The following is a 23117-nucleotide window of genomic DNA, read 5'->3' on the forward strand; positions in this document are numbered from 1 at the left end:
CGTACGAGTTATATTTATCAGAGCCTTAAAATAGTTAATCAATTTCTCTTTAAATGTATAGGTGGTTTCTTATCTGTCAGCCCAACGTGTTAAATTTTGTGTCTCTGCTGGTATCTTTAAAGATTCAAGGACAGGTTTTCAAATACTAACACAATATCTGGCCAAAAAGAATGGTAGATGTTAAGATATACGGGGCTGTCTCTTGATTAGCATCTTAACCTCTACAGTACCTTTAAGAATTAACTCTAAATTGTTACTTGATTTTTTTGCATACCATTGTATACACGACTCATGCATTCGTGATGGATGCTCCATTGCAGCCTAGGTCGGAACACTCGTTCGCAACTAGTCAATTTTTTCTTATAGATTCAAGTAACTGATGTTCTAGTCCTAATGTAGAGTTACCTTTGACTGGGTGAAGGAGGTGAGGTAAATGATTCGCATACTTTCACATCAGAATCATTACGAACGCAATCTTTGATTATTTTAGTACAGCGAAAGATTTCCTTGGCTGATTTTGCTAATTTTTCCACTTTTCCTATTCATTTTAATTTACCTTTATTTTTTGTAGGTTTTTTTTTCAGGATCATCTATCTTCGTGCCACTGCTTCGGTCGTCCCAGCTTAGTTACGCCCCTGTTATTATCGCTGGATAGTTTCCTTAATTGTGCAGTGATTATTTTCCGAATAAACAACATAACGCGACGAGACGCAGCTCTCAACAATACAGGCGTTTCCACAGCGGCCTTCGCGGTTGCTGAGCATCAGTTTCAGGCGAGGCGACAGGCGAACAACATGAATGTGTCCATCCCGCGTGGGCAAAATCTTAGGAAAACAGTCAAATGCAGTAAGAGTGCGGAGCAACAACAGCAGTCAGAAGGTAAGCCTTCATAAAGCATCTGAGTTCAGCCAATCCGTAGCACCCGAAGCACAAAGCGTCATATCGAATGCACCCTTCTACGGTTGCATAACATGAATTTTCACTGGCATGTTTAGTTAATAAATACGGAGATCATCGACGCTGCAGTTAGATTCACAGTAATTTGATTTCTGCAACGCAGTTATCCAGAGTGTTTGCCGAGGCTTGTCTGTGGCATTTCTTGTAGGAGAAGCATGAATTTTGTAAATCTTGAATTCAGGGAAAAATCGTAATTCTGCAAATTGTACCTTCCCCTACAAAGATTCCCTATTGCCCGCATCTCGTGGTCGTGCGGTAGCGTTCTCGCTTCCCACGCCCGGGTTCCCGGGTTCGATTCCCGGCGGGGTCAGGGATTTTCTCTGCCTCGTGATGGCTGGGTGTTGTGTGCTGTCCTTAGGTTAGTTAGGTTTAAGTAGTTCTAAGTTCTAGGGGACTTATGACCACAGCAGTTGAGTCCCATAGTACTCAGAGCCATTTGATTCCCTACCAAGTGATCTCTGGATTTTCTCGTGTAACATTGTTTGACAAATCGAGCGTGTCACCACTGTGTTTTGAAACACACACTTGGCATGCGCATATCATAAAAAAGCATAAACTTTTATAAGAAATCATAACTATTACAAACGAAATTCGAATATTAAGCTGTTTTTTCCAGAAAGTTAATTTTGCTTTTAAATAATACATGACTTATAAACGGTGTTAAATGTGATTTCCATGCTTGTAATTTAATAAGGTGCTGCTTTCATCTGCTTTCATCTTCGTGCCACTGCAGTTGATATCCCCAATCCCAGGACAGTGCGCCCATATTTTCTTTTCTTCTCCCCTTTTTAGTACTGAATCGGTGGATACAGCTAGGGTCGGAGGGCTAAATCGCCGATTCTCCTCGCTGCTAATTTTGACAATCAAATGACACTGTCAGTAGTGGTGACACGATAGTCGTCACTGTTTTAAGCTGAAATTCATTTCGGAGATTTGTAGCAGTTAGTATCATTCGTACATGATCTCCTTACGCCTTTGTTTACGCCCTTATCCGAGACAAATATTAATCTTTGACTCGCGGCAGACGCTAGGAGCAGTGACTGACGAGAGTAGCTGTTTCGACAGACGCCGCAAGACTGTTTATGACATCGAATTCATATTCACTTCTTTCCAGTCGCTACTAATGGCTCTGAGCACTGTGAGACTTAATATCTATGGCCATCAGTCCCCTAGAACTTAGAACTACTTAAACCTAACTAACCTAAGGACAGCACACAACACCCAGTCATCACGAGGCAGAGAAAATCCCTGACCCCGCCGGGAATCGAACCCGAGAACCCGGGCGCGGGAAGCGAGAACGCTACCGCACGACCATCGCTACTAATCTTAGCTTCCAGCATTAACTGCAAATAGTATCTTAATTTAACGTATCAAGAAATACATATTCATTTGTATATAGCGCTTCTGTGATTTTAAATCTACAAGTTAGGTCTGCTTTCGTTCCGAGTACATGGACTCGCTGAACACAGCGTCATTTGCTAGCTACGGTTGACAAAATCATTCACGTTTCCTTACGTCAGAATGATTTTCAAAATCAACATTGATTATTTTAATACAGGACAAGATTTCACTTGACTGATCAAGTTTACTTAATTTTTCGATTTTTAATTTTACCATTTTCTTGCTTTAAGGTACTAGGGGCCCTCAATTCGGGGCCTCCGTTGCAAAGTCCCGATCGCTCCAGCCTAGTTACGCCGTTGCTTCACTCACTTTCCGTAGATGTTCACGACAGCAATAGCCGACCAGCTTTGTCATTTCAGGGCCGCTCGTCCCCATGCGCCGGCTCATAACAAACTGTTTCTTGTCAACGTCGCTTATGCGAGTGGATTTCCTGTTTGGCCGGTATTATTATTGGGATGATTTCTCATTCGTCTCTGCTCCGTTCACACGTTTTCTTTATCGCGGTACGTGCCCACAACTCCATCACATGGGATTCTATCTCACGGTGAGTTGTGATCACATTGTTTTGTCTCATCAGTGCAGGATTTCCGCGTAAATGAGAATGAAGCGAATACGGCTGTCGCTGATAAGCTTAACAGACAAAAAGTTATTCACCCCAGTGCGCACTCATAGATCAATCGTTAAGCTTTTACAGATGGCACAGCGATCGAATGGCTTGCTCAACCACGCGTGCCTCCACGTGAGCGTATGGCAGTAGCGACCAGCGAGACATCCCTGCTTCAAACAGGAGTTGTACGTAAAAACAGGTAAATGTTAGGAAGTTGCATAGTGGCAGAAAGGGAAAATCATGTTTGGCTGTGCCCATGACCATATGGTGTGTGAAGCTGCTGGTTTACTGGTGTTTCGTGGCGGACTGATCAACGTGATTACAAGCAGTGGCGTAATACACGTGGCCACGAAACACGTCGTCAGAATTGTGGTCGTAAAAAATTCCTGACAGAGGGGCTAGGGGTGCATTTCACGGCTTGTGTATCAAAATCGCTTCCAGACCCGACAGGAATCGTTGCAGGGAACGAAGGTCCATCCCCCTCCTCCCCCCTGTTAGCAAGCGAACGTTTCGACAGGAACTGTATGCCATGAACCTTTGGAGTCGGTCACGTCGCAAGAGGCCATTGCCCACACAGGCGCATAAAGACCACAACAGCAAAGTTCGTCAGGCTGAAGACTATGTGACTGGTTTTCTGGACTCACTAACCTAATCGTCGCGGCTCTCAAGTAACGGAATACAATCATACAAAGCGCACATAATTTCTCTAGTTTTTTGTCTGGTAAGATTCCTGTATCCAGCTTTAGGCTGCAATGCCTACGAATTACTCGACATCTCGGTTAGCTCTTCTGGTATTATTTTGATCCACCCATCACAACAAGCACTTTCTATTTTGAAGCTAACACATGCACTGTAGTTCAAATACCCATCTGTCTACCTACATTTAAGTATTAGATGGTTTCCAGAACTTTCTTAAGGCAGATGTAGGAGTTGTGGGTTTGTAAAGAAGTAGTTTAATGTCCTCACCCACCTTCCCCAATTGGAGCTTATGCGCCGTCGGTAACGACCTAGTCGCCGACGCGATGTTCACCTTTAATCTTTATTTTTCTTTTTCCTCAAATCTAAATAACTAGCACACACAGGTTTTTAGACATATAAAATAGCTGCAAATCTAATTGTATTCCACGTAATAGAAAAATGAACAGTCTGCATTCGGTCTAATGACGTACTGGAAAACTATGTCCTCTCTTATGTTTCCTTTGGCTGTCCTCCTAGCATTTCAGGTCGAATTATGACAGGAGCCGAGAGAATTGAAGATGGAAACACACGTCCGAAACCATCGACCGCCAACGCACCAGAGTGTCGCATTTATAGGAGACAAAGCCTGTCTACAGAGCAGCTAGCTCTATCTTCTCCACTGGGGATAGTGGCAATCAGTCACCATATACATCTACATCTACATCCATACTACGCAAGCCACCTGACGGTGTGTGGCGGAGGGTACCTTGAGTGCCTCAATCGGTTCTCCCTTCTATTCCAGTCTCGTATTGTTCGTGGAAAGAAAGATTGCCGGTATGCCTCTGTGTGGGTTCTGCACACTCTGATTTTATCCTCATGGTCGCTTCGCGAGGTATACGTAGGAGGGAGCAATATATTGCTTGACTCGTCGGTGAAGGTATGTTCTCGAAACTTCAACAAAAGCCCGTACCGAGCTACTAAGCGTCTCTCCTGCAGAGTCTTCCACTGGAGTTTATCTACCATCTCCGTAACGCTTTCGCGATTACTAAATTATCCTGTAACGAAGCGCGTTGCTCTCCGTTCGATCTCCTCTATCTCTTCTATCAACCCTATCTGGTACGGATCCCACACCGGTGAGCAGTACTCAAGCAGTGGGCGAACAAGTGTACTGTAACCTACTTCCTTTGTTTTCGGCCTGCATTTCCTTAGGATTCTTCCAATGAATCTCAGTCTGGCATCTGCTTTACCGACTATAAATTTTATATTTTCATTCCATTTTAAATCACTCCTAATGCCTACTCCCATATAATTTATGGAAGTAACTGCTTCAAGTTGCTGACCTGCTATATTGTAGCTAAATGATAAAGGACCTTTCTTTCTATGTATTCGCAGCACATCACACTTGTCATCACTGAATAACAAACGACATTGCTAGACATTTTGCCTACAGGCCGGTCAGCGTAAAATGTCACGTTTCCTGCCAAAGGGGTGACCTAGAGGCAGGCTCCAGCACCTATAAATTTGATGCTTTGCAGCGTCATTGGATGATGTTTCTGGACACGGGTTTCTATCTTCGATTGGTTCCTCAAGACACCCTTTGCAACCACTCTTAAGTTTGTCGCAATATTTCTCGAACACCCAGTAAATGTACGACATAGTAACACTTGTAATGCCAGCCGGAGTGGCCGAGCGGTTCTAGGCGCTACAGTCTGGAGCCGCGTGACCGCTACGGGCGCAGGTTCGAATCCTGCTTCGGGCATGTATGTGTGTGATGTCCTTAGGTTAGTTAGGTTTAAGTAGTTCTAAGTTCTAGGGGACTGAAGACCACAACAGTTAAGTCCCATAATGCTGAGAGCCTTTTGAACCAACACCTGTAATGTTATTCGTCAGAGCTTACCTGTCGCTGCGTGCTGTTCACAGTTGAGAACGGAGCCATTGCCGTGAAGCGACGTCTGCGACTGCTGCTGTTGCTGCTGGCAGCTGCTGCCTGCAACACAAAACGACACAAACTCTCATCCGAGGCGCCTTGTCAACCTACAACAGCATGCAGTGTACATTTTTGTGTAATGCGCTGGTGGATGCATCAGTGTTAGTTTGTAAATTCTACACTGCTGGAAAATAAGGATCATCACTCGTGAGTTCTGTGCTCATCGCAAACTGATAGTGAGTGTATTCACAAGTGATTTAGTGGTAGTGACTCATGTCACACATTCACATGGCAACAAGTAAAACTAAACAAGTCTGTCACAGAACTCAGTAGCTGCACCAGCGATTTTAAAACCCTCTGTTGCTGTGGGCAGTATACATCCTAGACTGTTAGCTTTGTTCGCGTCAGTGTCATATAGATCAGTTGTACACCAGCGCTTTAAATCCCATGCATTTACTACAGAACTCGCCCTTATATCACTCTAACGTGGTAAGCAAGCCAGCGAAATAATTTACAAACAAGTAAACTGCTGGATAAATCCCGTAGGGTTAATAAGGTTGTCAAATCCAATAAATTATCATTGTAAATAATTCATACATTTGCGAATCTTGGCCTTTCACAATTGCTAATTCAAATGAAAACGAAGATAAATAATAATTAATGTAGTACAGCAGAGCAATATTTGCGGAACACGTACGTGCAAAATTTGTTTAACGGCGCATTATTCACGAATTTCAAAATCAAACACTCGTAAGCCTGACAGCACAGTTTTTCATTACTAATTGCGACATAAAATTGCAGTTCCGTATGCCAAATAATTACAGCTAAAACTAGCAAACAAGGCCATCACAGGCATTTCTTAATAATAATTGTAGCAAAATATTTAATGTTACCAGTTGCCTCAACTTTCACAAATAAAGTTCGTACGGGCAGCCAAACTCAGTCACCGCTACCACCATCAAATACGCTGTATAGTGAAAATATTAAGTATGAATCTATTCTCGCCATAGTTACTCCAAGTCCAACAAAAAGTTTAGGTATAAGCCCGCTAGGTCCAACGATCGGCACCAGAACAAAGTTACAGCGTTTTAATAAAACGGCTGCTTCGCCGTCCAGACTGAAAATTAGAGGCTACGTGCGCATTACTGCTTGCATTAATTACTTTCTGTGACGTCACACAGTAATAAATCCCTGGTAAATATGGAAGGAAACAATACCATTCAAAACTACGGCTATCTGCATATATACAGGTAACTTCAGAACAATTCCACAATTATTACGATCGTTCCGCTACCTCTCATTTCAAAAATAGTACAGCATAACATAAATTATTAGCAACATTCTTAAACATATTTGTATCTGATTTTACAATAGGAATTAGTTATGTTAAAATCATAAAGTACGTATGACCAGCTTGATGAAAGTGCGCTCTTCTGTCTCCTAGATACACGTTATTTCAAGAAAACGTTTTACTACCTATTATTCACACTTCAATATCGATGTAGTACAATTTTTATTAATGATTATTTAAATGAATAATTGCAGGTATTCATTATCTGGAATGAATAGGCAAGTAACTATGTAATTCTTGTCATTTTCATACTACGTGTAGCTTTTGGAGGATTTATGACGGCGACTCATACGGATCCCTATATTTTTTAACCCGTCTGCAACATTTGACATACATGCAGGATTTTATGACGTGTTGTTTGATGACACCGTCAGCTTTCATTTGATACTTCACATTATGTAATTGTCACAATGGTTTAATTGATATTAATTTCTATTTTCTAGCGTTATTTTCAAAATTAAAAATAGTTGTATGTTCTTAATATTTGTCGTAGAATCATGCTAAAACTGCAATGTACCCGTCTCGTCGCTTATATTTGTACGACGTATTTGATTTGATTGTGCCATATTTGCAGGGATTGTAACGCAGTTTCCCTGCAAATGCAATATCCAGCTTATATTTCATTCACTGTAGTGGACACTGTGTCTTCTCCAACAGCCTCACCTGTGGCTGCGCTGACCCGCCTGGAAAATCTCGAGCCCACCGATCACTACTCTAATGAGCAGCCACCCATGGTCTGCCAGGCACATGTCAAAAACCTGCACATCGATCGTAGACAGAATCACAGCGGAAGAGAATGCTTGTGCTAACAGTCACGTCAGGGAACAATAAATTTCCCACGGCATCATGTTCTTCCATCACGGGTACAGGTGTTTAAGTGCAATCGCATTGTGATCCCGGAAGAAATTGCAATGCACTGTCGAAAGATTGCTGCGCATGCTGGATGAAATATATGGATGAAGTGTCGCTGCTTCAGCTGTGGTCTGTAAACATATGTTTGTCAAGTAATGGACATCCTCTTATTACAGATGGATGTTAAGGGCAATGCGGTTTATGAACGACAATACGAGAAGATTCAAGGGCACGAAGCATCTTACGAATGAAACCATTAAACATCGTCTCGCTGCTATGGATTCCAGTCACATCTTCCAGCTGTCGGGATACACATTTCGGGGGAGATAAATGCGGCTCTACGTTCGTCAGTGATCACTGCAGATTCTGTACGTTTTCAAGTGATGGTTGCGTATGTTTACAACTTCAATTTGAATGTGATCGTACAGATCGCATTTGTTCACGACAGAAAAGTTCAAATCCGTCCTCCATGGTGTGGGAGGCTACAGGCTGCAAGTTCCGTTCGTCTTTAGTCTATGTTGAGAGATGAGAAGCCAACGCCTGCTACATCTGTTGTGTTGTTACTCCTGTCTTGCTATCGATCTGTTAGCAGAATACCGATGTACGGTTTCAACAGGATAGAGACCGCCCACAATGATGGCCAGAAATATCTTCATACGTTAAATGCTTTCAACACGAATGCCACATGGTGGAATAACAATTGACTCTACATCCAAGACACACCACATATAATCGTAATTTTAATTCATACAAGATTTACCCTTCTTCTGCAAACTGTATAGGTTTTGAAGAATAATCAGTAATATTTTCAGTCTAGAAAACTATACAGGTCAACTAATAGTCAACGTCCTGCAGTTCTCTTCGAGGCAATGGGACCGCTGTCGCTCGAAGAGGACCGCTGAAGATCGGTTGTAACGCTGACTTTTTATGTAGTTTCTCCTTTGCTGTATAGAATTATAGCGTGCTTAATTCGTTCTGAACTTTTTCATGTAACGTTACAACCTCGTACAGCTTCTATAAGGAGTAATCAGATGACAACGAGACAGATGGGAAAAGTAAGGGTTTTGATTATTATTTCTAAAGTCATCATCGTAACTGTTAATATTGGGTTGGTGCATAAGTTCGTAGCATTTTTTCGTGAGTTACAACAGATACGCATAACAGAGATTTTAGTCATCAATAATATGTTCTCCCTCACCTCTTACCACAGTCTGCCAACACTGAGAAACGTTTTGACTCTGCGACTATAAAAATCACTTGGTTTTGAAGTGAAGAACTTGTCGAGCCATGTTCGGAGCTCTTTTTCATCCGGAAAAGAAATTACTTAAAGACTGCTCGATAGAGAGCGGAAAAGGTGAAAATCTGAGGGCACAAGATCAGGTGAATAAGGTGGGGGCGAAATGACGTCCCAGCCAAACTTCTGTACAGTGTTTTCTGTCAGTGTAGCAGAATGCAAGCGGGAGTTATCATCTAGTACCATCACTTCACGTAGTCTTCCTGATCTTTGCCTTTGGACTGTGACTGCAAGACGTCTCAGATATTGTCAATAAATGTCAACAGTGATGGCTACATCTTGGGAAATCGGCTCGTAGATCACCACACCGTCGTGGTTCCATCAGATGCATAACATTATCTTTCAGGTATACGCTCAGGTCTTTGTGCAAGGAGTAGCTGCTTTGTTCAAGCTCAAACATTCGTTTGTTCTCCGTATGTTAGCATAAAGACGCTATTTCCCGTCATCAGTAACGATACAGGATAAGGATGGAGGTATCACCAACTGATGACGAGCAGGCAGAAATGCACATATGGCTACGCGTTGAATTTTTGCTATTTTGGATTAGAGGATACGGTACCCATACACCCGACTTTCGAACCTTCCCCGCTGAGTGCAAATGTCGCGTGAAAGTGGAATGACAACATTTTATCCTATTTGCCAGTTCTCTAATACAGTGATGCGCATCATTGTGTATTAACGCATTTAAACGATCTTCATCAAAACCCGAAGGTGATGAATCACTAACGCCGAACATGGAGAGTTTCTTAATGTCAAAACGATCCTCCTTAAAACGAGAATACCATTCTCTTGACTTCCTCTGCCCAATAGCATCATCCCCATACAAGGAACAAATGTTTCTGGCTGCTTCCGCTGCTGTCATCCCTCCATCGAACTCAGGCAGAAGAATATTTCGGAAAAGTTCCTATTTCTCCACTTGTAATTCCATTTTATAGCGTTCACAGCACCACTCACTATCTCTAAATGACGAAAAGAGAATATGTAGACTCAAACAGCTATAGTGAACTACAAATAAAAAATGACAACCGATAAATCAACCCGTAACATGCAAATGGAAAACAAAATCGCTACGAACTTAACGCACCTAACTTACAGATTTATCCCAGCCTGAGACAAGATGGCCTATGCCTTCATGGAAAAATGTTTGCGGTTGCCTGTTGTAATGGTCGCCTAGTCGTAGATATTCCTAATTGCTATAATGGCACTATTTCACTCCCATTTACGGAGCTTGTTAGCACTTGATGTTAGATTGGCACCATTAAAATGCATTGTGGTAATCGCTGCTGCTTGCTGGATCGCTGCTGTGTCTCGATGCTGATGCTGGCTCTAAATCTGGTTGTCTAGGGTTAAAAACATGAGGTCCCGTGTTTTTTATGTGCTTTTGATGATAATGATCGAGCGAAACCAACAAATATGTAAACTTCAAATATTTATTACTTTGGTGGCCATCTTAATTCCACTGTCCACCAAAGACCATGACACAACACAAAGTAGTACTTCCTTTACATGTTCTTTGCATTGTTTATCCACCTCAAACAATAACACACAAACACACTTTACCAAAGTGACATTCCGACTGCGCCCCCGACCCTTCTTGCTGCTGGTATTTATAACATTGTCAAAGAACTACTAAAAAGAGATATAGTTTATAAGTCACATGTACATCTGTTATCATAATTTGTGCAGAAAAGTTATTAATTTGCATCGAGTGACATAATTTAACATTATTAAAATGACAGACAGATTTGTTGACTTGACAGAATAACTCTTTGTTACAAAAAGGCCGTTTTATAGAAGTTTGTCAATTGACTTCTCTAATTTGCATAAATAAGTAAATAACATGAATTATTAAGAATTACATTGGTTTTCGTCTAAAATAAAATTGATTACATGAATACTGAGTGAAAACGCTCCTAGTTAACAAATAGGTTTCACTGGGTGATTTTTATTTAAGGAGATCCAAAATACCTAAGTTGGCCACTATTTTTCGTACTTCATATTAATAATTTAAGATGAACTTAGTGTTTTTACATGATGTCATTTGCTGTATCAGTGATCAAGTGATATTAACTTTCGTGTGGGTCAGTTATTCAGTATAATTTAATGGGTTGACTGTTTATGGAGACATGTTATGCAATCATTGTTAACATACACAATAACTTTTCTGTAATCATAAATACTCGTTAAACTGGTTGAATTTCGAGGGTATCGCATACTTCGGTAAATGAAAGCCTTTAATATGTTCCGTTACACTGTGAAACCATGATTATACCCAAGTAGCCGGCCGTTGTGGCCGAGCGGTTCTAGGCGCTTCAGACTGAAACCGCGCTGCTGTTACGGTCGCAGGTTCGAATCCTCACTCGGGCATGGATGTGTGTGATGTACTTAGGTTAATCAGGTTTAAGTAGTCTAGGGGACTGATGACCTCAGATGTTAAGTCCCATAGGGCTCAGAGCCATTTGAACCACTTTTATACCCAAGTGTGCACCTCTTAGTCCGAAGCGAGTCTACGCACACCAGTCTCTCTCTTCACGTCTCCAAAATATGGGAATCCCGTGGAAGAGATCGGAAGACATTGCAAAAACTGAAGCGCGCCGTAGTCCAGATGCCCAGGAATGTTGACGGACGGCATCATGCGATTGCAGCATTTTTCCCGCCCATATATTGCCAGTATTGTGTCGACTGCGCTGCAGAAGTATTGTTGTGAAGCCCTTTGACAGCCTCCTTACAGTCCCTACCTCTCCCCATGCGATTTCCATGTTTTTGCGACCCTGAAGAAAGACACTGGTGGCCGTTGATCTGCTTCGGGCGAATAAGTGCACGCCTGCGTACAGTCAAGCTTAGTATGAAACCTCAAATGTGCGTCCATGATGGCATTGGCCGTCTTGTCTCACAGGTGTATTAACAGTTAAATTTTGAAATAGTGAACAGTTTACTTACTTTTTTCCCCATATTTCTCGTTTTCTTTTAACTGCCCCATATAACTTCAATGTTCATAAAACTGAAATATTTCTTTTTTGCGCAACTTCTTTTCAGTGTGATAGCTGATAAAAAACGGGGTGCATTTATCGTTTCATAAATCTGTTGGAATTCCTGTCTGAAGACACCTATAACGACTATCAAACAATTCAGAATAACTGACTGGTCATCAATTGATGTTGTTACCTCGTTTGCTCAACAGTTACTACGTTTTATATTAATTAATATCGTTGCATACACAGAGCAAATTTTCAATTTTGGCTCTTGCTCATCTAACATTCCGATACACAATTGTCTTCTACTGCATTTATGCAAACGTTGCAGCTGAGCAGTACATGGGAGCATGAAGTACTATTCAGGTTACATACTACTGTGCGTCCGAAGAGCCAGGGATTTGAAAGGCCGTTACTTTTCAATACACGAGGGAGTTCGATAACACCACTATCATGCTGCACACCTTTTTTGTCCTGCTAGTATTAGCACTGTGATGCCGCTATTCCAGAAATTTAGATAAGCGGCGCTCGTATAAAACGACTGCAATGGCTCAATAGCATATTGCGCACGAGGACAATGAAAACAACGTAATAGACTATTAGAACGGAACAGATGCACAGAGTGACCAAAGTATATCCCTTATCTTGCTTCGTGGTATGCAGAATTTGCACGTGGATCGCACTTATTTTTGCAGGTTAGAAAGACGAAGCTTCTGATCCAGTCAATGAAAGAAACACTGTGCAAGAGCGACGGGTAGATAGATAATTAAAACCTAAAATCTACTAAAATAGTTACAATGAAAGTCTATTTCACCTGCGATGAAACAGTTTAGACACTGAGGCCAACTCATTTGTGTGTTTTATAATTTCCTCCTTCAGAATATTTTTCGAGCTAATTCCTACGAAATTCATAACTTATGCGCACCGATGTAAGTAAATGAATTTCCCCCTTGGTTTCAGATACTATTGATCTTTAGTTGTGCTTCTCAAGGCAAAAAAATGATAATTACAAATAATGCAGATAAACACACCTGATATTAAAAGACCAATATTGAGCCCAGGACTGATGCATAAGTGTAAATCAAATTTTCTACTTAATGGATTCAGAGACTATTCAGTACTCATGAATACATTGTAAATTCACTAAAAAATTTAGCAAATACTTCGACAAACCAGTTCAGCTGTACTTCAGAAGTTACTGAAGTATTAACAGTTCTCTTGAATCAAATGGAACTACACTCCTGGAAATGGAAAAAAGAACACATTGACACCGGTGTGTCAGACCCACCATACTTGCTCCGGACACTGCGAGAGGGCTGTACAAGCAATGATCACACGCACGGCACAGCGGACACACCAGGAACCGCGGTGTTGGCCGTCGAATGGCGCTAGCTGCGCAGCATTTGTGCACCGCCGCCGTCAGTGTCAGCCAGTTTGCCGTGGCATACGGAGCTCCATCGCAGTCTTTAACACTGGTAGCATGCCGCGACAGCGTGGACGTGAACCGTATGTGCAGTTGACGGACTTTGAGCGAGGGCGTATAGTGGGCATGCGGGAGGCCGGGTGGACGTAACGCCGAATTGCTCAACACGTGGGGCGTGAGGTCTCCACAGTACATCGATGTTGTCGCCAGTGGTCGGCGGAAGGTGCACGTGCCCGTCGACCTGGGACCGGACCGCAGCGACGCACGGATGCACGCCAAGACCGTAGGATCCTACGCAGTGCCGTAGGGGACCGCACCGCCACTTCCCAGCAAATTAGGGACACTGTTGCTCCTGGGGTATCGGCGAAGACCATTCGCAACCGTCTCCATGAAGCTGGGCTACGGTCCCGCACACCGTTAGGCCGTCTTCCGCTCACGCCCCAACATCGTGCAGCCCGCCTCCAGTGGTGTCGCGACAGGCGTGAATGGAGGGACGAATGGAGACGTGTCGTCTTCAGCGATGAGAGTCGCTTCTGCCTTGGTGCCAATGATGGTCGTATGCGTGTTTGGCGCCGTGCAGGTGAGCGCCACAATCAGGACTGCATACGACCGAGGCACACAGGGCCAACACCCGGCATCATGGTGTGGGGAGCGATCTCCTACACTGGCCGTACACCACTGGTGATCGTCGAGTGGACACTGAATAGTGCACGGTACATCCAAACCGTCATCGAACCCATCGTTCTACCATTCCTAGACCGGCAAGGGAACTTGCTGTTCCAACAGGACAATGCACGTCCGCATGTATCCCGTGCCACCCAACGTGCTCTAGAAAGCGTAAGTCAACTACCCTGGCCAGCAAGATCTCCGGATCTGTCCCCCATTGAGCATGTTTGGGACTGGATGAAGCGTCGTCTCACGCGGTCTGCACGTCCAGCACGAACGCTGGCCCAACTGAGGCTCCAGGTGGAAATGGCATGGCAAGCCGTTCCACAGGACTACATCCAGCATCTCTACGATCGTCTCCATGGGAGAATAGCAGCCTGCATTGCTGCGAAAGGTGGATATACACTGTACTAGTGCCGACATTGTGCATGCTCTGTTGCCTGTGTCTATGTGCCTGTGGTTCTGTCAGTGTGATCATGTGATGTATCTGACCCCAGGAATGTGTCAATAAAGTTTCCCCTTCCTGGGACAATGAATTCACGGTGTTCTTATTTCAATTTCCAGGAGTGTATATGGTTCCAGAGACGTTATCAAGTCTCACACATCTATGAGTATACATGCAGACTGAAGCGACAAATGAAAATTTGTGCCAAGGCCAGGACTCGAACCGGTGTTTCTTGCTCACTATGCAGATGCGCTAACCTCTACGCCAATCTGGCCCAGTGGCTTTGCACAACTGCATGGACTCCCCTCTCACGCCTCCTTCCTCAGTCCAAATTCCCATTCACGCCTCAGCCCAAGTGGTATTCCCCATAAACTCTAACAGCATTGCTAAGCCTCTCGAACTGTATTGGAATAGCACCTCAGCATCGAAAGAAAAGGGAGTCCTGTCTGAGACCCAGGCATATGTGCTTTAATCATTCCCCATTTTGTTCAGTGCCGAGGTGCTATTCAAATAAAGTTGGGAGAGCCTTTGCCCTGCTGTTCGAGTTTAGGGGCAAAACAAGTGGGCTGAGGTGTGAAAAGGGATTTGGACTGAGGAGGGGAGTCCTATCAGTAGTGCAAAGCCTCTGGGCCAGCGTGGCGTAGTAGTTGGCACATCTTCCTAATGAGCAGGAGACCCGGATTCGAATCCCACCCTGTGCACAAATTTTCATTTGTTGCTTCAGTCTCAATACACAGTTCACTTGATCTTTAGGACTCGTAGAATATCACTGAAGTTTTAAGTTCCTTCACCTCATTATCTGATAAAAAGTTATTTCAACTGCCACACATACGATGGTAAACAGAAATACTTGCAATAACTAAATACCTTTTTGCTTTTTTGCAAAACTTTATTTTCGTAAAACATAAGTTTATGGTTGTAAGCGCGTTTTCCAGTACACAATCGAATCAATTGGGATTACAACCTGAACCGAAATGAAATGTGAAAACAGTGTTCGCTTTACTTTATACAATACACGGTGTTTCATCAAGTACACAAAGTGGAAACACTTAAAATGATATAGGTTTACCCGAAGAAAATAAAAAAAAGATTTAGTTTATTTACGTTTATATGTCTGTAATCTCTGTAAACATTGAAGTCCGTACACCGACCGCGTTGTATTAGCCGAGCGGTCTAAGGCGCTGCAGTTATGGACTGTGCGGCTGGTCCCGGTGGAGGTTCGAGTCCTCCCCCGGGCATGGGTGTGTGTGTTTGCCCTTAGGATAATTTAGGTTAAGTAGTGTGTAAGCTTAGGGACTGATGACCTTAGTAGTTAAGTCCCATTTGAACATTTTTTAAAGTCCGTACGCCACCGTACTGTAGCACTGTAGCACCTAGCGAAACAAAAAGGAAATGGTGCAGCCCATATCGTGCGGTAATTTCTTCTCTGTATTTGAATGGGAACAACGTTGCATCAGTCCAGTCTACGGCAACAATGCACCATCATAGGACATAGTGATTAGGAGGCAAAGACACTTTCTGAGTTTTCAAAGAATTCAAAACGAGAAGAACGATGTGGCAGACCATCTGTGAAGAACCAACAATCGCAAGAGTAGGGCCCGTTTGTCTACCGGTGTATCTCTATCGATACTATAGTCGAAAGAGTGTGAATCAGTTTTCTACATGTTCCACCACATTCTGGGCGTGAGAAAGGTCACTGCCCGCTGGTTTCTGCTGCTCTAATGGATTCAAAACGCCTGTCAACTGAGACAGTAGGAGGTTGTTATGTCGAAGTGTCCATGGAAGCTGTCCAAGTGGCGTTTCTGCTCCAGGACAGCCGCCCAGCTGATTCTGCACAGCAGGCGGCCACACATATTGCTTTTATACGCTATCAAATTTTGCCTCACGCTCTCGTATTCTCCTGGCATGGAGCGTAATTACTTCTTTCTCTTTCTTCGGATAAAGACGCCACCGGCAAGCATTTACAGAATGACTCTTAGATGATTTTCGAGGTTGAACGATTTTTAACCATTTGACAAAATCTTTTTTCTAGCTTAACAGTGAAATACTTGTCAGTGTGTCCTCTTTGAGAACAGAAAGGAATACACCTGCTCAATTTATTACTTGTTTTGTACCTTTATGTGCAGGGTGGTAAATATTTGCACCAAGTCAGGAGAAAAACAGTTGTATTGTTGTTGTGGTCTTCAGTCGAAAGACTGGCTTCATGCAGCTCTCCATGCTACTCTATCCTGTGTATATCTCTTCATGTCCGAATAACTACTGCAGCCTACAACATCTTGAATCTGCTTATCCAATTCATTTCTTGGTGTCCCTCTACGATTTTTACCACTCACACTTCCCTCCTACCCTAAATTGGTGATTCCTTGATGTCTCAGATTGTGTCCTGTCAACCGATCCCTACTTTTAGTCAAGCCGTGCTACAAATTTTATTTCTCCCCAGTCCTATTCAGTACCTCCTCATTATCTACCCATTAATTTACAGTATTATTCTGTAGTACTACATTTCATAAGCTTCTATTTTCTTCTTGTCTAAATTGTTTATCGTCCATGGCTACGGTCAAGACAAATACCTTCAGAAGAGACAGCCTAACACTTAAATCTGTATTCGATGTTAACAAATTTCTTTTCTTCAGAAACGCTTTTCCCGCCATTGCCACAATAGATTTTATATCATCCCTACTTCGGCCATCGTCAGTTATTTTGCTCCGCAAATAGAGAAACTCATCTACTATTTTAAGTATCTCGTTTCCTAATCTAATTCCCTCAGCATCATCTAACTTACTTCGACTACATTTCCATTATCTTTGTTTTGCTTTTGTTGGTGTTCATCTCATATCCTTCTTTCAAGACACTGTCCATTCCGTTCAGCTACTGCTCCAAATCCTTTGCTGTCTGTGACGGAACTGAAGTGTCATTGGGAAACTCAAAGTTTTCATTTCTTATCCCTGAACTTTAATTCTTACTCCAAATTTTTCTTCGCTTCCCTTTATTCGTTACTCAATGTACATATCGAATAACATCGAAGATAGGCTACAATCCTATCTCACTCCCTTCTCACCCAGTGCTTTCCTTCCATGCTCCTCGATTCTTAAGTGAGTTATATATGTTAATTCCGTTTACGACCATATATACACACGAACCAGTGTCACTTAAATGTTAAACTTTTCAACAGCCAAAACGCAATCAAGGTTCAAATGGCTCTGAGCACTATGGGACGCAACTGCTGTGGTCATAAGCCCCCTAGAACTTAGAACTACATAAACCTAACTAACCTAAGGACATCACACACATCCATGCCCGAGGCAGGATTCGAACCTGCGACAGTAGCGTTCGTGCGGTTCCAGACTGTAGCGCCTTTAACCGCTTGGCCACTCCGGCCGGCTCGCAATCAAGGTATCGCATTCAAGGGTAACATGTACAGTAAGACTAACGTCACCGCCCAGTTTCATGGTCACTACTTGATGATGACGAGGTGATAAAATTTTATGACTGACCCACAATTCAAGCTATCCGAAATCCAAAGCAAACAGAGCCAGTACATCAAATGTCAAATACATTGCTTCCTCACTCTTCTGTGCTACTAAGCAGCTAGGAGTGTGTCCTCCCTGTCACGCAGCGCCAGTGTCCCGAGTCTACTACATACATCGGCACAGAAGGAGCAGCAGCTCTTCTGTGCTACTAAGCAGCTAGGGTCCGCCGCTCGTGGTCTCGCGGTAGCGTTTTCGCTTCCCGAGCACGGGGTCCCGGGTTCAATTCCCGGCGGGGTCAGGGATTTTCACCTGCCTCGAGATGACTGGGTGTTTGTGTTGTCCTCATCATTTCATCATCATCCAAGAAAGTGGCGATATTGGACTGAGCAAAAATTGGGAAATTGTACGGGCGCTGATAACCACGCAGTTGAGCGCCCCACAAACCAAACATCATCATCATCATAAGCAGCTAGGAGTATGTCCTCCCTGTCACGCAGCGCCAGTGTCCCGAGTCTACTACATACATCGGTACAGAAGGAGCAGCAGTTTGTCATGGGAGTGCCAGCAAGGAGCATCAGGTTGCTGGATGCTCCACCTGATGCTCTGGGGAAGTGAACGCCGCCCGCATGCCGCCGTTACCACCTGTTGGGGAACCACATTCTGCTAAAACCGTACCCCAGATACCGTTCAGCGAAACATAACCGCTGGGGTCTATTTAGGCAATATTTCGTCAATGCAAATGCAAAGACATTGTTCTCACCATTCACATCACAGATGAGAACGACGGAGACAGATACATGTTTTTCCTTCATGGTTAGATATTAACAGACTTACTTAGTCGATGACTCCCTCCGACGCGTAGATGACAGGTCACATACGTAAAAGCATCAAGTGAGTGACTGCGATGTGCGTCTTTTAACCCTCGTTAGTATTTGATGTCGCTAAAACACACTAGTATATGGTACTCGAGAATTTCGCAGACAGTTTGAATCATGGTGGCGTCAGAAATGGACAGCGATAGCAGGAGAGATGGGGACACAAAAACGCGACTACTAGTCTGTATGAAGATGTTTTACGTTACCGCATATTTCCACAAATGTGCATGGGAACGGAGCCATAAGCTACTGTCTACGCTGATTCATCTATTTAATCTCACAACGCACAGAGCACACACAACTCTACCTTGATCATAAATCTAACAGCTAGATGGAGCTACCGTCTCAATATAGCACCGATACCTTCAGTGTACCGCCCCATCAGGGTGTACTACGTCGGATACAGCTACGTACACAAGATTAGGAACTCCACGAAACAGCTAACCAACACTAAACTGTTTGAGTTCAGTAAAAGAAATCGTTTCGAAGGGAAGTAGCTATTGTTGAAGTGTAATATTATCTGGAGAAACGTCCAGCAGAAATTCGACGATTGTCAAAAGCTGATTATTCAGTCTACACAACAGTATAAACAGGAGCATGAACATCAGTTATTTTAAAGATCGTGTCACAGGATTCCTTTCAGAGACTTCAATGATGTAAGCAGGTATCTGTACTGGCATCCATACTCCGCAAACCATTGTGAATTGCATCCCAGAGGTTACTTCCAATTATAGCAGTTAGTAGGACTTCTTACCGTTTGGCCGGCCGGAGTGCCCGTGCGGTTCTAGGTGCTACAGTCTGGAACCGAGCGACCGCTACGGTCGCAGGTTCGAATCCTGCCTCGGGCATGGATGTGTGTGATGTCCTTAGGTTAGTTAGGTTTAATTAGTTCTAAGTTCTAGGCGACTGATGACCTCAGAAGTTAAGTCGCATAGTGCTCAGAGCCATTTGAACCATTTCTTACCGTTTGGTTGATGTCTGGACTGGGGGAAGAATGATTGATTAATGGTCTCTGTGCGACCTGTAATTAGTCTAAGACTGTCGACACTGTCCTTAAGGGAATGGTACGTAAGCGGTTGTATAATACGCGTAGATTCAACACCTGAAGTTGGTTCTTGAAACTTTGTTAATAGGCTTTCATGGGATAGGTTTCGTCTACCTTCAGACGATTGCCAATTCCGTACTTTCAGCATCTCCGTGTCTCTCTCGCATGGGTCAAACAAACCCGTAACGATTCGAGCTGCCCTTCTTTGTATACGTTCAATATTCCATGTTAGTCCTATACGGTACATGTCCCACACACTTGAGCAATATTTTAGGATTTTATAAGCAATCTCCTTTGTAAATTTGAGGCGTAGCGCTTCATATCGCGCCTGTGTTAACCAAGAAGACGGTAGCGGACACACAGCTTCAGACAATGTGTCATGGTTATCGGATGACAGATGCGCTCTGATCCAGTAGCTAGCTGCAAGTAGTTACAACTATGGCCGAAAGGTGTGAACTTATTATGGACTATGAAATTCTCTAGTAGTTAAAACATATTTTGGAAACAAAACTGTAGTTACTATAATTACTGCGACTGTCATTAATTACTGCCAAGTTGTTTATGAAAGAGAACGATGAGGTTAATTCAAAAAAAGATATTGAATGAATATTGTTATGTCTACTAACCGAGTCCTCGTTAGCGTGAGATATGTGATTCCTTTGTAAAGTCTGAAGAGCTCAGTTCGGCGCTCAGGCATCATCATGTTCGGATGCAGACATAAGGGGTTCTGAATGACAACTTTGTGGAATAATGATTACACCTTGACCTTGGGTGCCGCAGAGTGGATACGAACGTGTCAGAAAATCGGAGACGTGAAATTCCAATTTCAATATGTAAACTGCGACTTTTGAGTAACTAAAAACCGTGTGGCTTGTTTTATAAGCAAGGTACTGTTCAGTGTGAGATGTGGAACACATCTCCTCTACTGAGCAAGTGTTCATAGCTGTTAAGGTATGCACTTTAGAGCCCACGTTTATTCAACATTTATTCTCGTTTTTGTCCACACTATCATCACTAGCAATCCTACACTCTTCGCAACACAAGAACCGGTACATTTATTCAACTGTCAGAGGAATCAGAATGGTTTTCGTTTATAACTTTCGACTTGTTCGTTTCCGGTACAGGGATCCTTACTTCAAATTAATACATTTATCGTTCTCCATCATCCTAGAAACTCTGTAACATCATCACGGAATCACCCCGTGTATACATACATTTGCAGACGTCCGCACCTATAACTTCGCACAGGTTGCCCGAACTCTTACGGGAATCGTCATCTTAGTGTGCGCGAATAATGAGTATATGGGCAAATTTCTATTTGGTACATTACGTATGTAGACTGTGGACAGTTGGGAATGTGGGTCTCACGGGAAGCGTGCAAGGGATAAGTCGCTCTAGTCATCTGTGTTCTCGGTGGCTCAGATGGATAGAGCGTCTGCCATGTAAGCAGGCGATCCCGGGTTCGAGTCCCAGTCGGGGCACACATTTTCAGCTGTCCCCATCGAGGTACATCAACAACACCTGTCGGCAACTGAGGGTTTCAATTAATTATCATTTATTCTAAAGAAGCTGCACGGTCATCAATGGTATCTGTTCTTTCGAGAACAGTTACTCAAATTTCGCTTCGAGTGCTACAGATAATAAGCTTTGAAGACATTACAGAATGAAAATACGGATTTGGTGCTGCCAGGTGCCACAAGAGGCGCACACGCAAAATGTGCACTGAATAAGAAACTTCCGGCGTTGTTGCGTCATATCAAACGGAGATAATTCTTCTGAACTAATCAGAAATAACTTTAATACGTTTTGAAGTAATGAAACATCTTTTGTGGCACCGTGAACGACATGCGTTGCTATTCGCGTAACATCCTCACGCAACGATCGACTGCACGAGCGGAGAGCGTGCTGGCGGCGATTCCGCAAGGTGCCGTCGCTTTACCGCATTCTGAAGGCAGCCCGTGGCTACCTGCAGGCTGGCCGGCTGTTGTGACAGCCGCCACGACACGCGCCATGAATAATGCAGCCCTCTCGGCCATGCGGTGCTGGCGGACCGCCGCTGGGCGCCGCGCCGGCGCCGCCCCGCCTATTAGCTGCCGTCCGACGCTGGGGCTGGTTAGCCGCGCCGTGGGCGGCCTACGCCTCCTGGCAGGGGTCTCTGCCTCATCACGACACGACTCCCCTTCATTTGTCGTCAGCAGTGGCAAATTCACGCAGGGCCGCCAGCAAAGAAGCAAACGGAGCGGCTACAACCTGAAGAGCGTAGTATGTTTTCTTCTCGAAAGGTCACGGGATGCCTTTATATAAAAAGCATGCAAATATATATATATATATACTTCCAGCATCTCCTCCTAAATCACAGGATCGATTTCAACCAAACATGGTGCACATAATGCTTGCTATATGAGAATCAGCTCTGTGGGCGTTAGAACCTCCTAGAGCTCAGATAGGGCAATACATGGTTTTCTACCTCTTCGGCTGCCCTACACAACAGGTGTGTAGTGCTGGTAGTATCGGCATGCCTTGCAAGGGCTATATGTGTGGATGAGCATAGCTGAACAAAGAGAGGAGGCTGAGGAGATAGATAGCGAGGAACACGGAAAGAGAGGGAGGAGGAGATGGATGAACAGAGAGGGAGATAATGGCATGGACAGAGAGAGCGTGGAATAGGAAGTGGGGAGAGAGAGGGGGAGAAGGAGGCAGACACAGAGGAAGGGAAGGAGGAGATGGACATAGAGAGAGGGGAGGAAGAGACGGCGAGATGGATTAGGAGGATGAGATGGACTGGGAAAGGTGATGAAGAGTTGGCCTGAGAGACTGGTGCGGAAGAGACTGGCAGATATTGGCGAGGAGGAGATGGACAGGCAGAGGGGCAAAATGGGATGGTCAGGGAGAGAGGTTGGAGGAGGTACACAGAGATAAGGGGGGAGGAGGATGTGGATGGAGAAGGAGGAGGTGGAGTTAGACACAGAGAGGTGGGGATTATGGCGTAGAGTGGCGGTGGAGAGCGAGATGGAAATATTGGAGCAAATAAACAATACACATTCCCTGCACAGAGAGAGGGAGGAAGGAGGAGATGCGTGCAGTTCGTGAGCTGGGCGAAGCTGCGGGGAAAAGGTTAATACGACGATAAACTTTCATCACTCTGCTGTTATTA

General features: G+C 43.8%; 1 protein-coding gene across 1 annotated transcript in view; it reads right to left on the minus strand.

Moving 5' to 3' along the window:
- Positions 1 to 23117, minus strand: part of LOC126187476 (probable 3',5'-cyclic phosphodiesterase pde-5) — a 759019-nt gene that overhangs the window by 333817 nt on the left and 402085 nt on the right. Inside the window, exon 2 of the mRNA XM_049928583.1 lies at positions 5541 to 5630. Within this exon, the coding sequence (XP_049784540.1) occupies positions 5541 to 5630 (90 nt within the window). The remainder of the gene's footprint in view (positions 1 to 5540; positions 5631 to 23117) is intronic.

This window comes from Schistocerca cancellata, chromosome 1 (assembly GCF_023864275.1).
Source record: "Schistocerca cancellata isolate TAMUIC-IGC-003103 chromosome 1, iqSchCanc2.1, whole genome shotgun sequence".
Classification (NCBI taxonomy): Eukaryota; Metazoa; Arthropoda; class Insecta; order Orthoptera; family Acrididae; genus Schistocerca; species Schistocerca cancellata.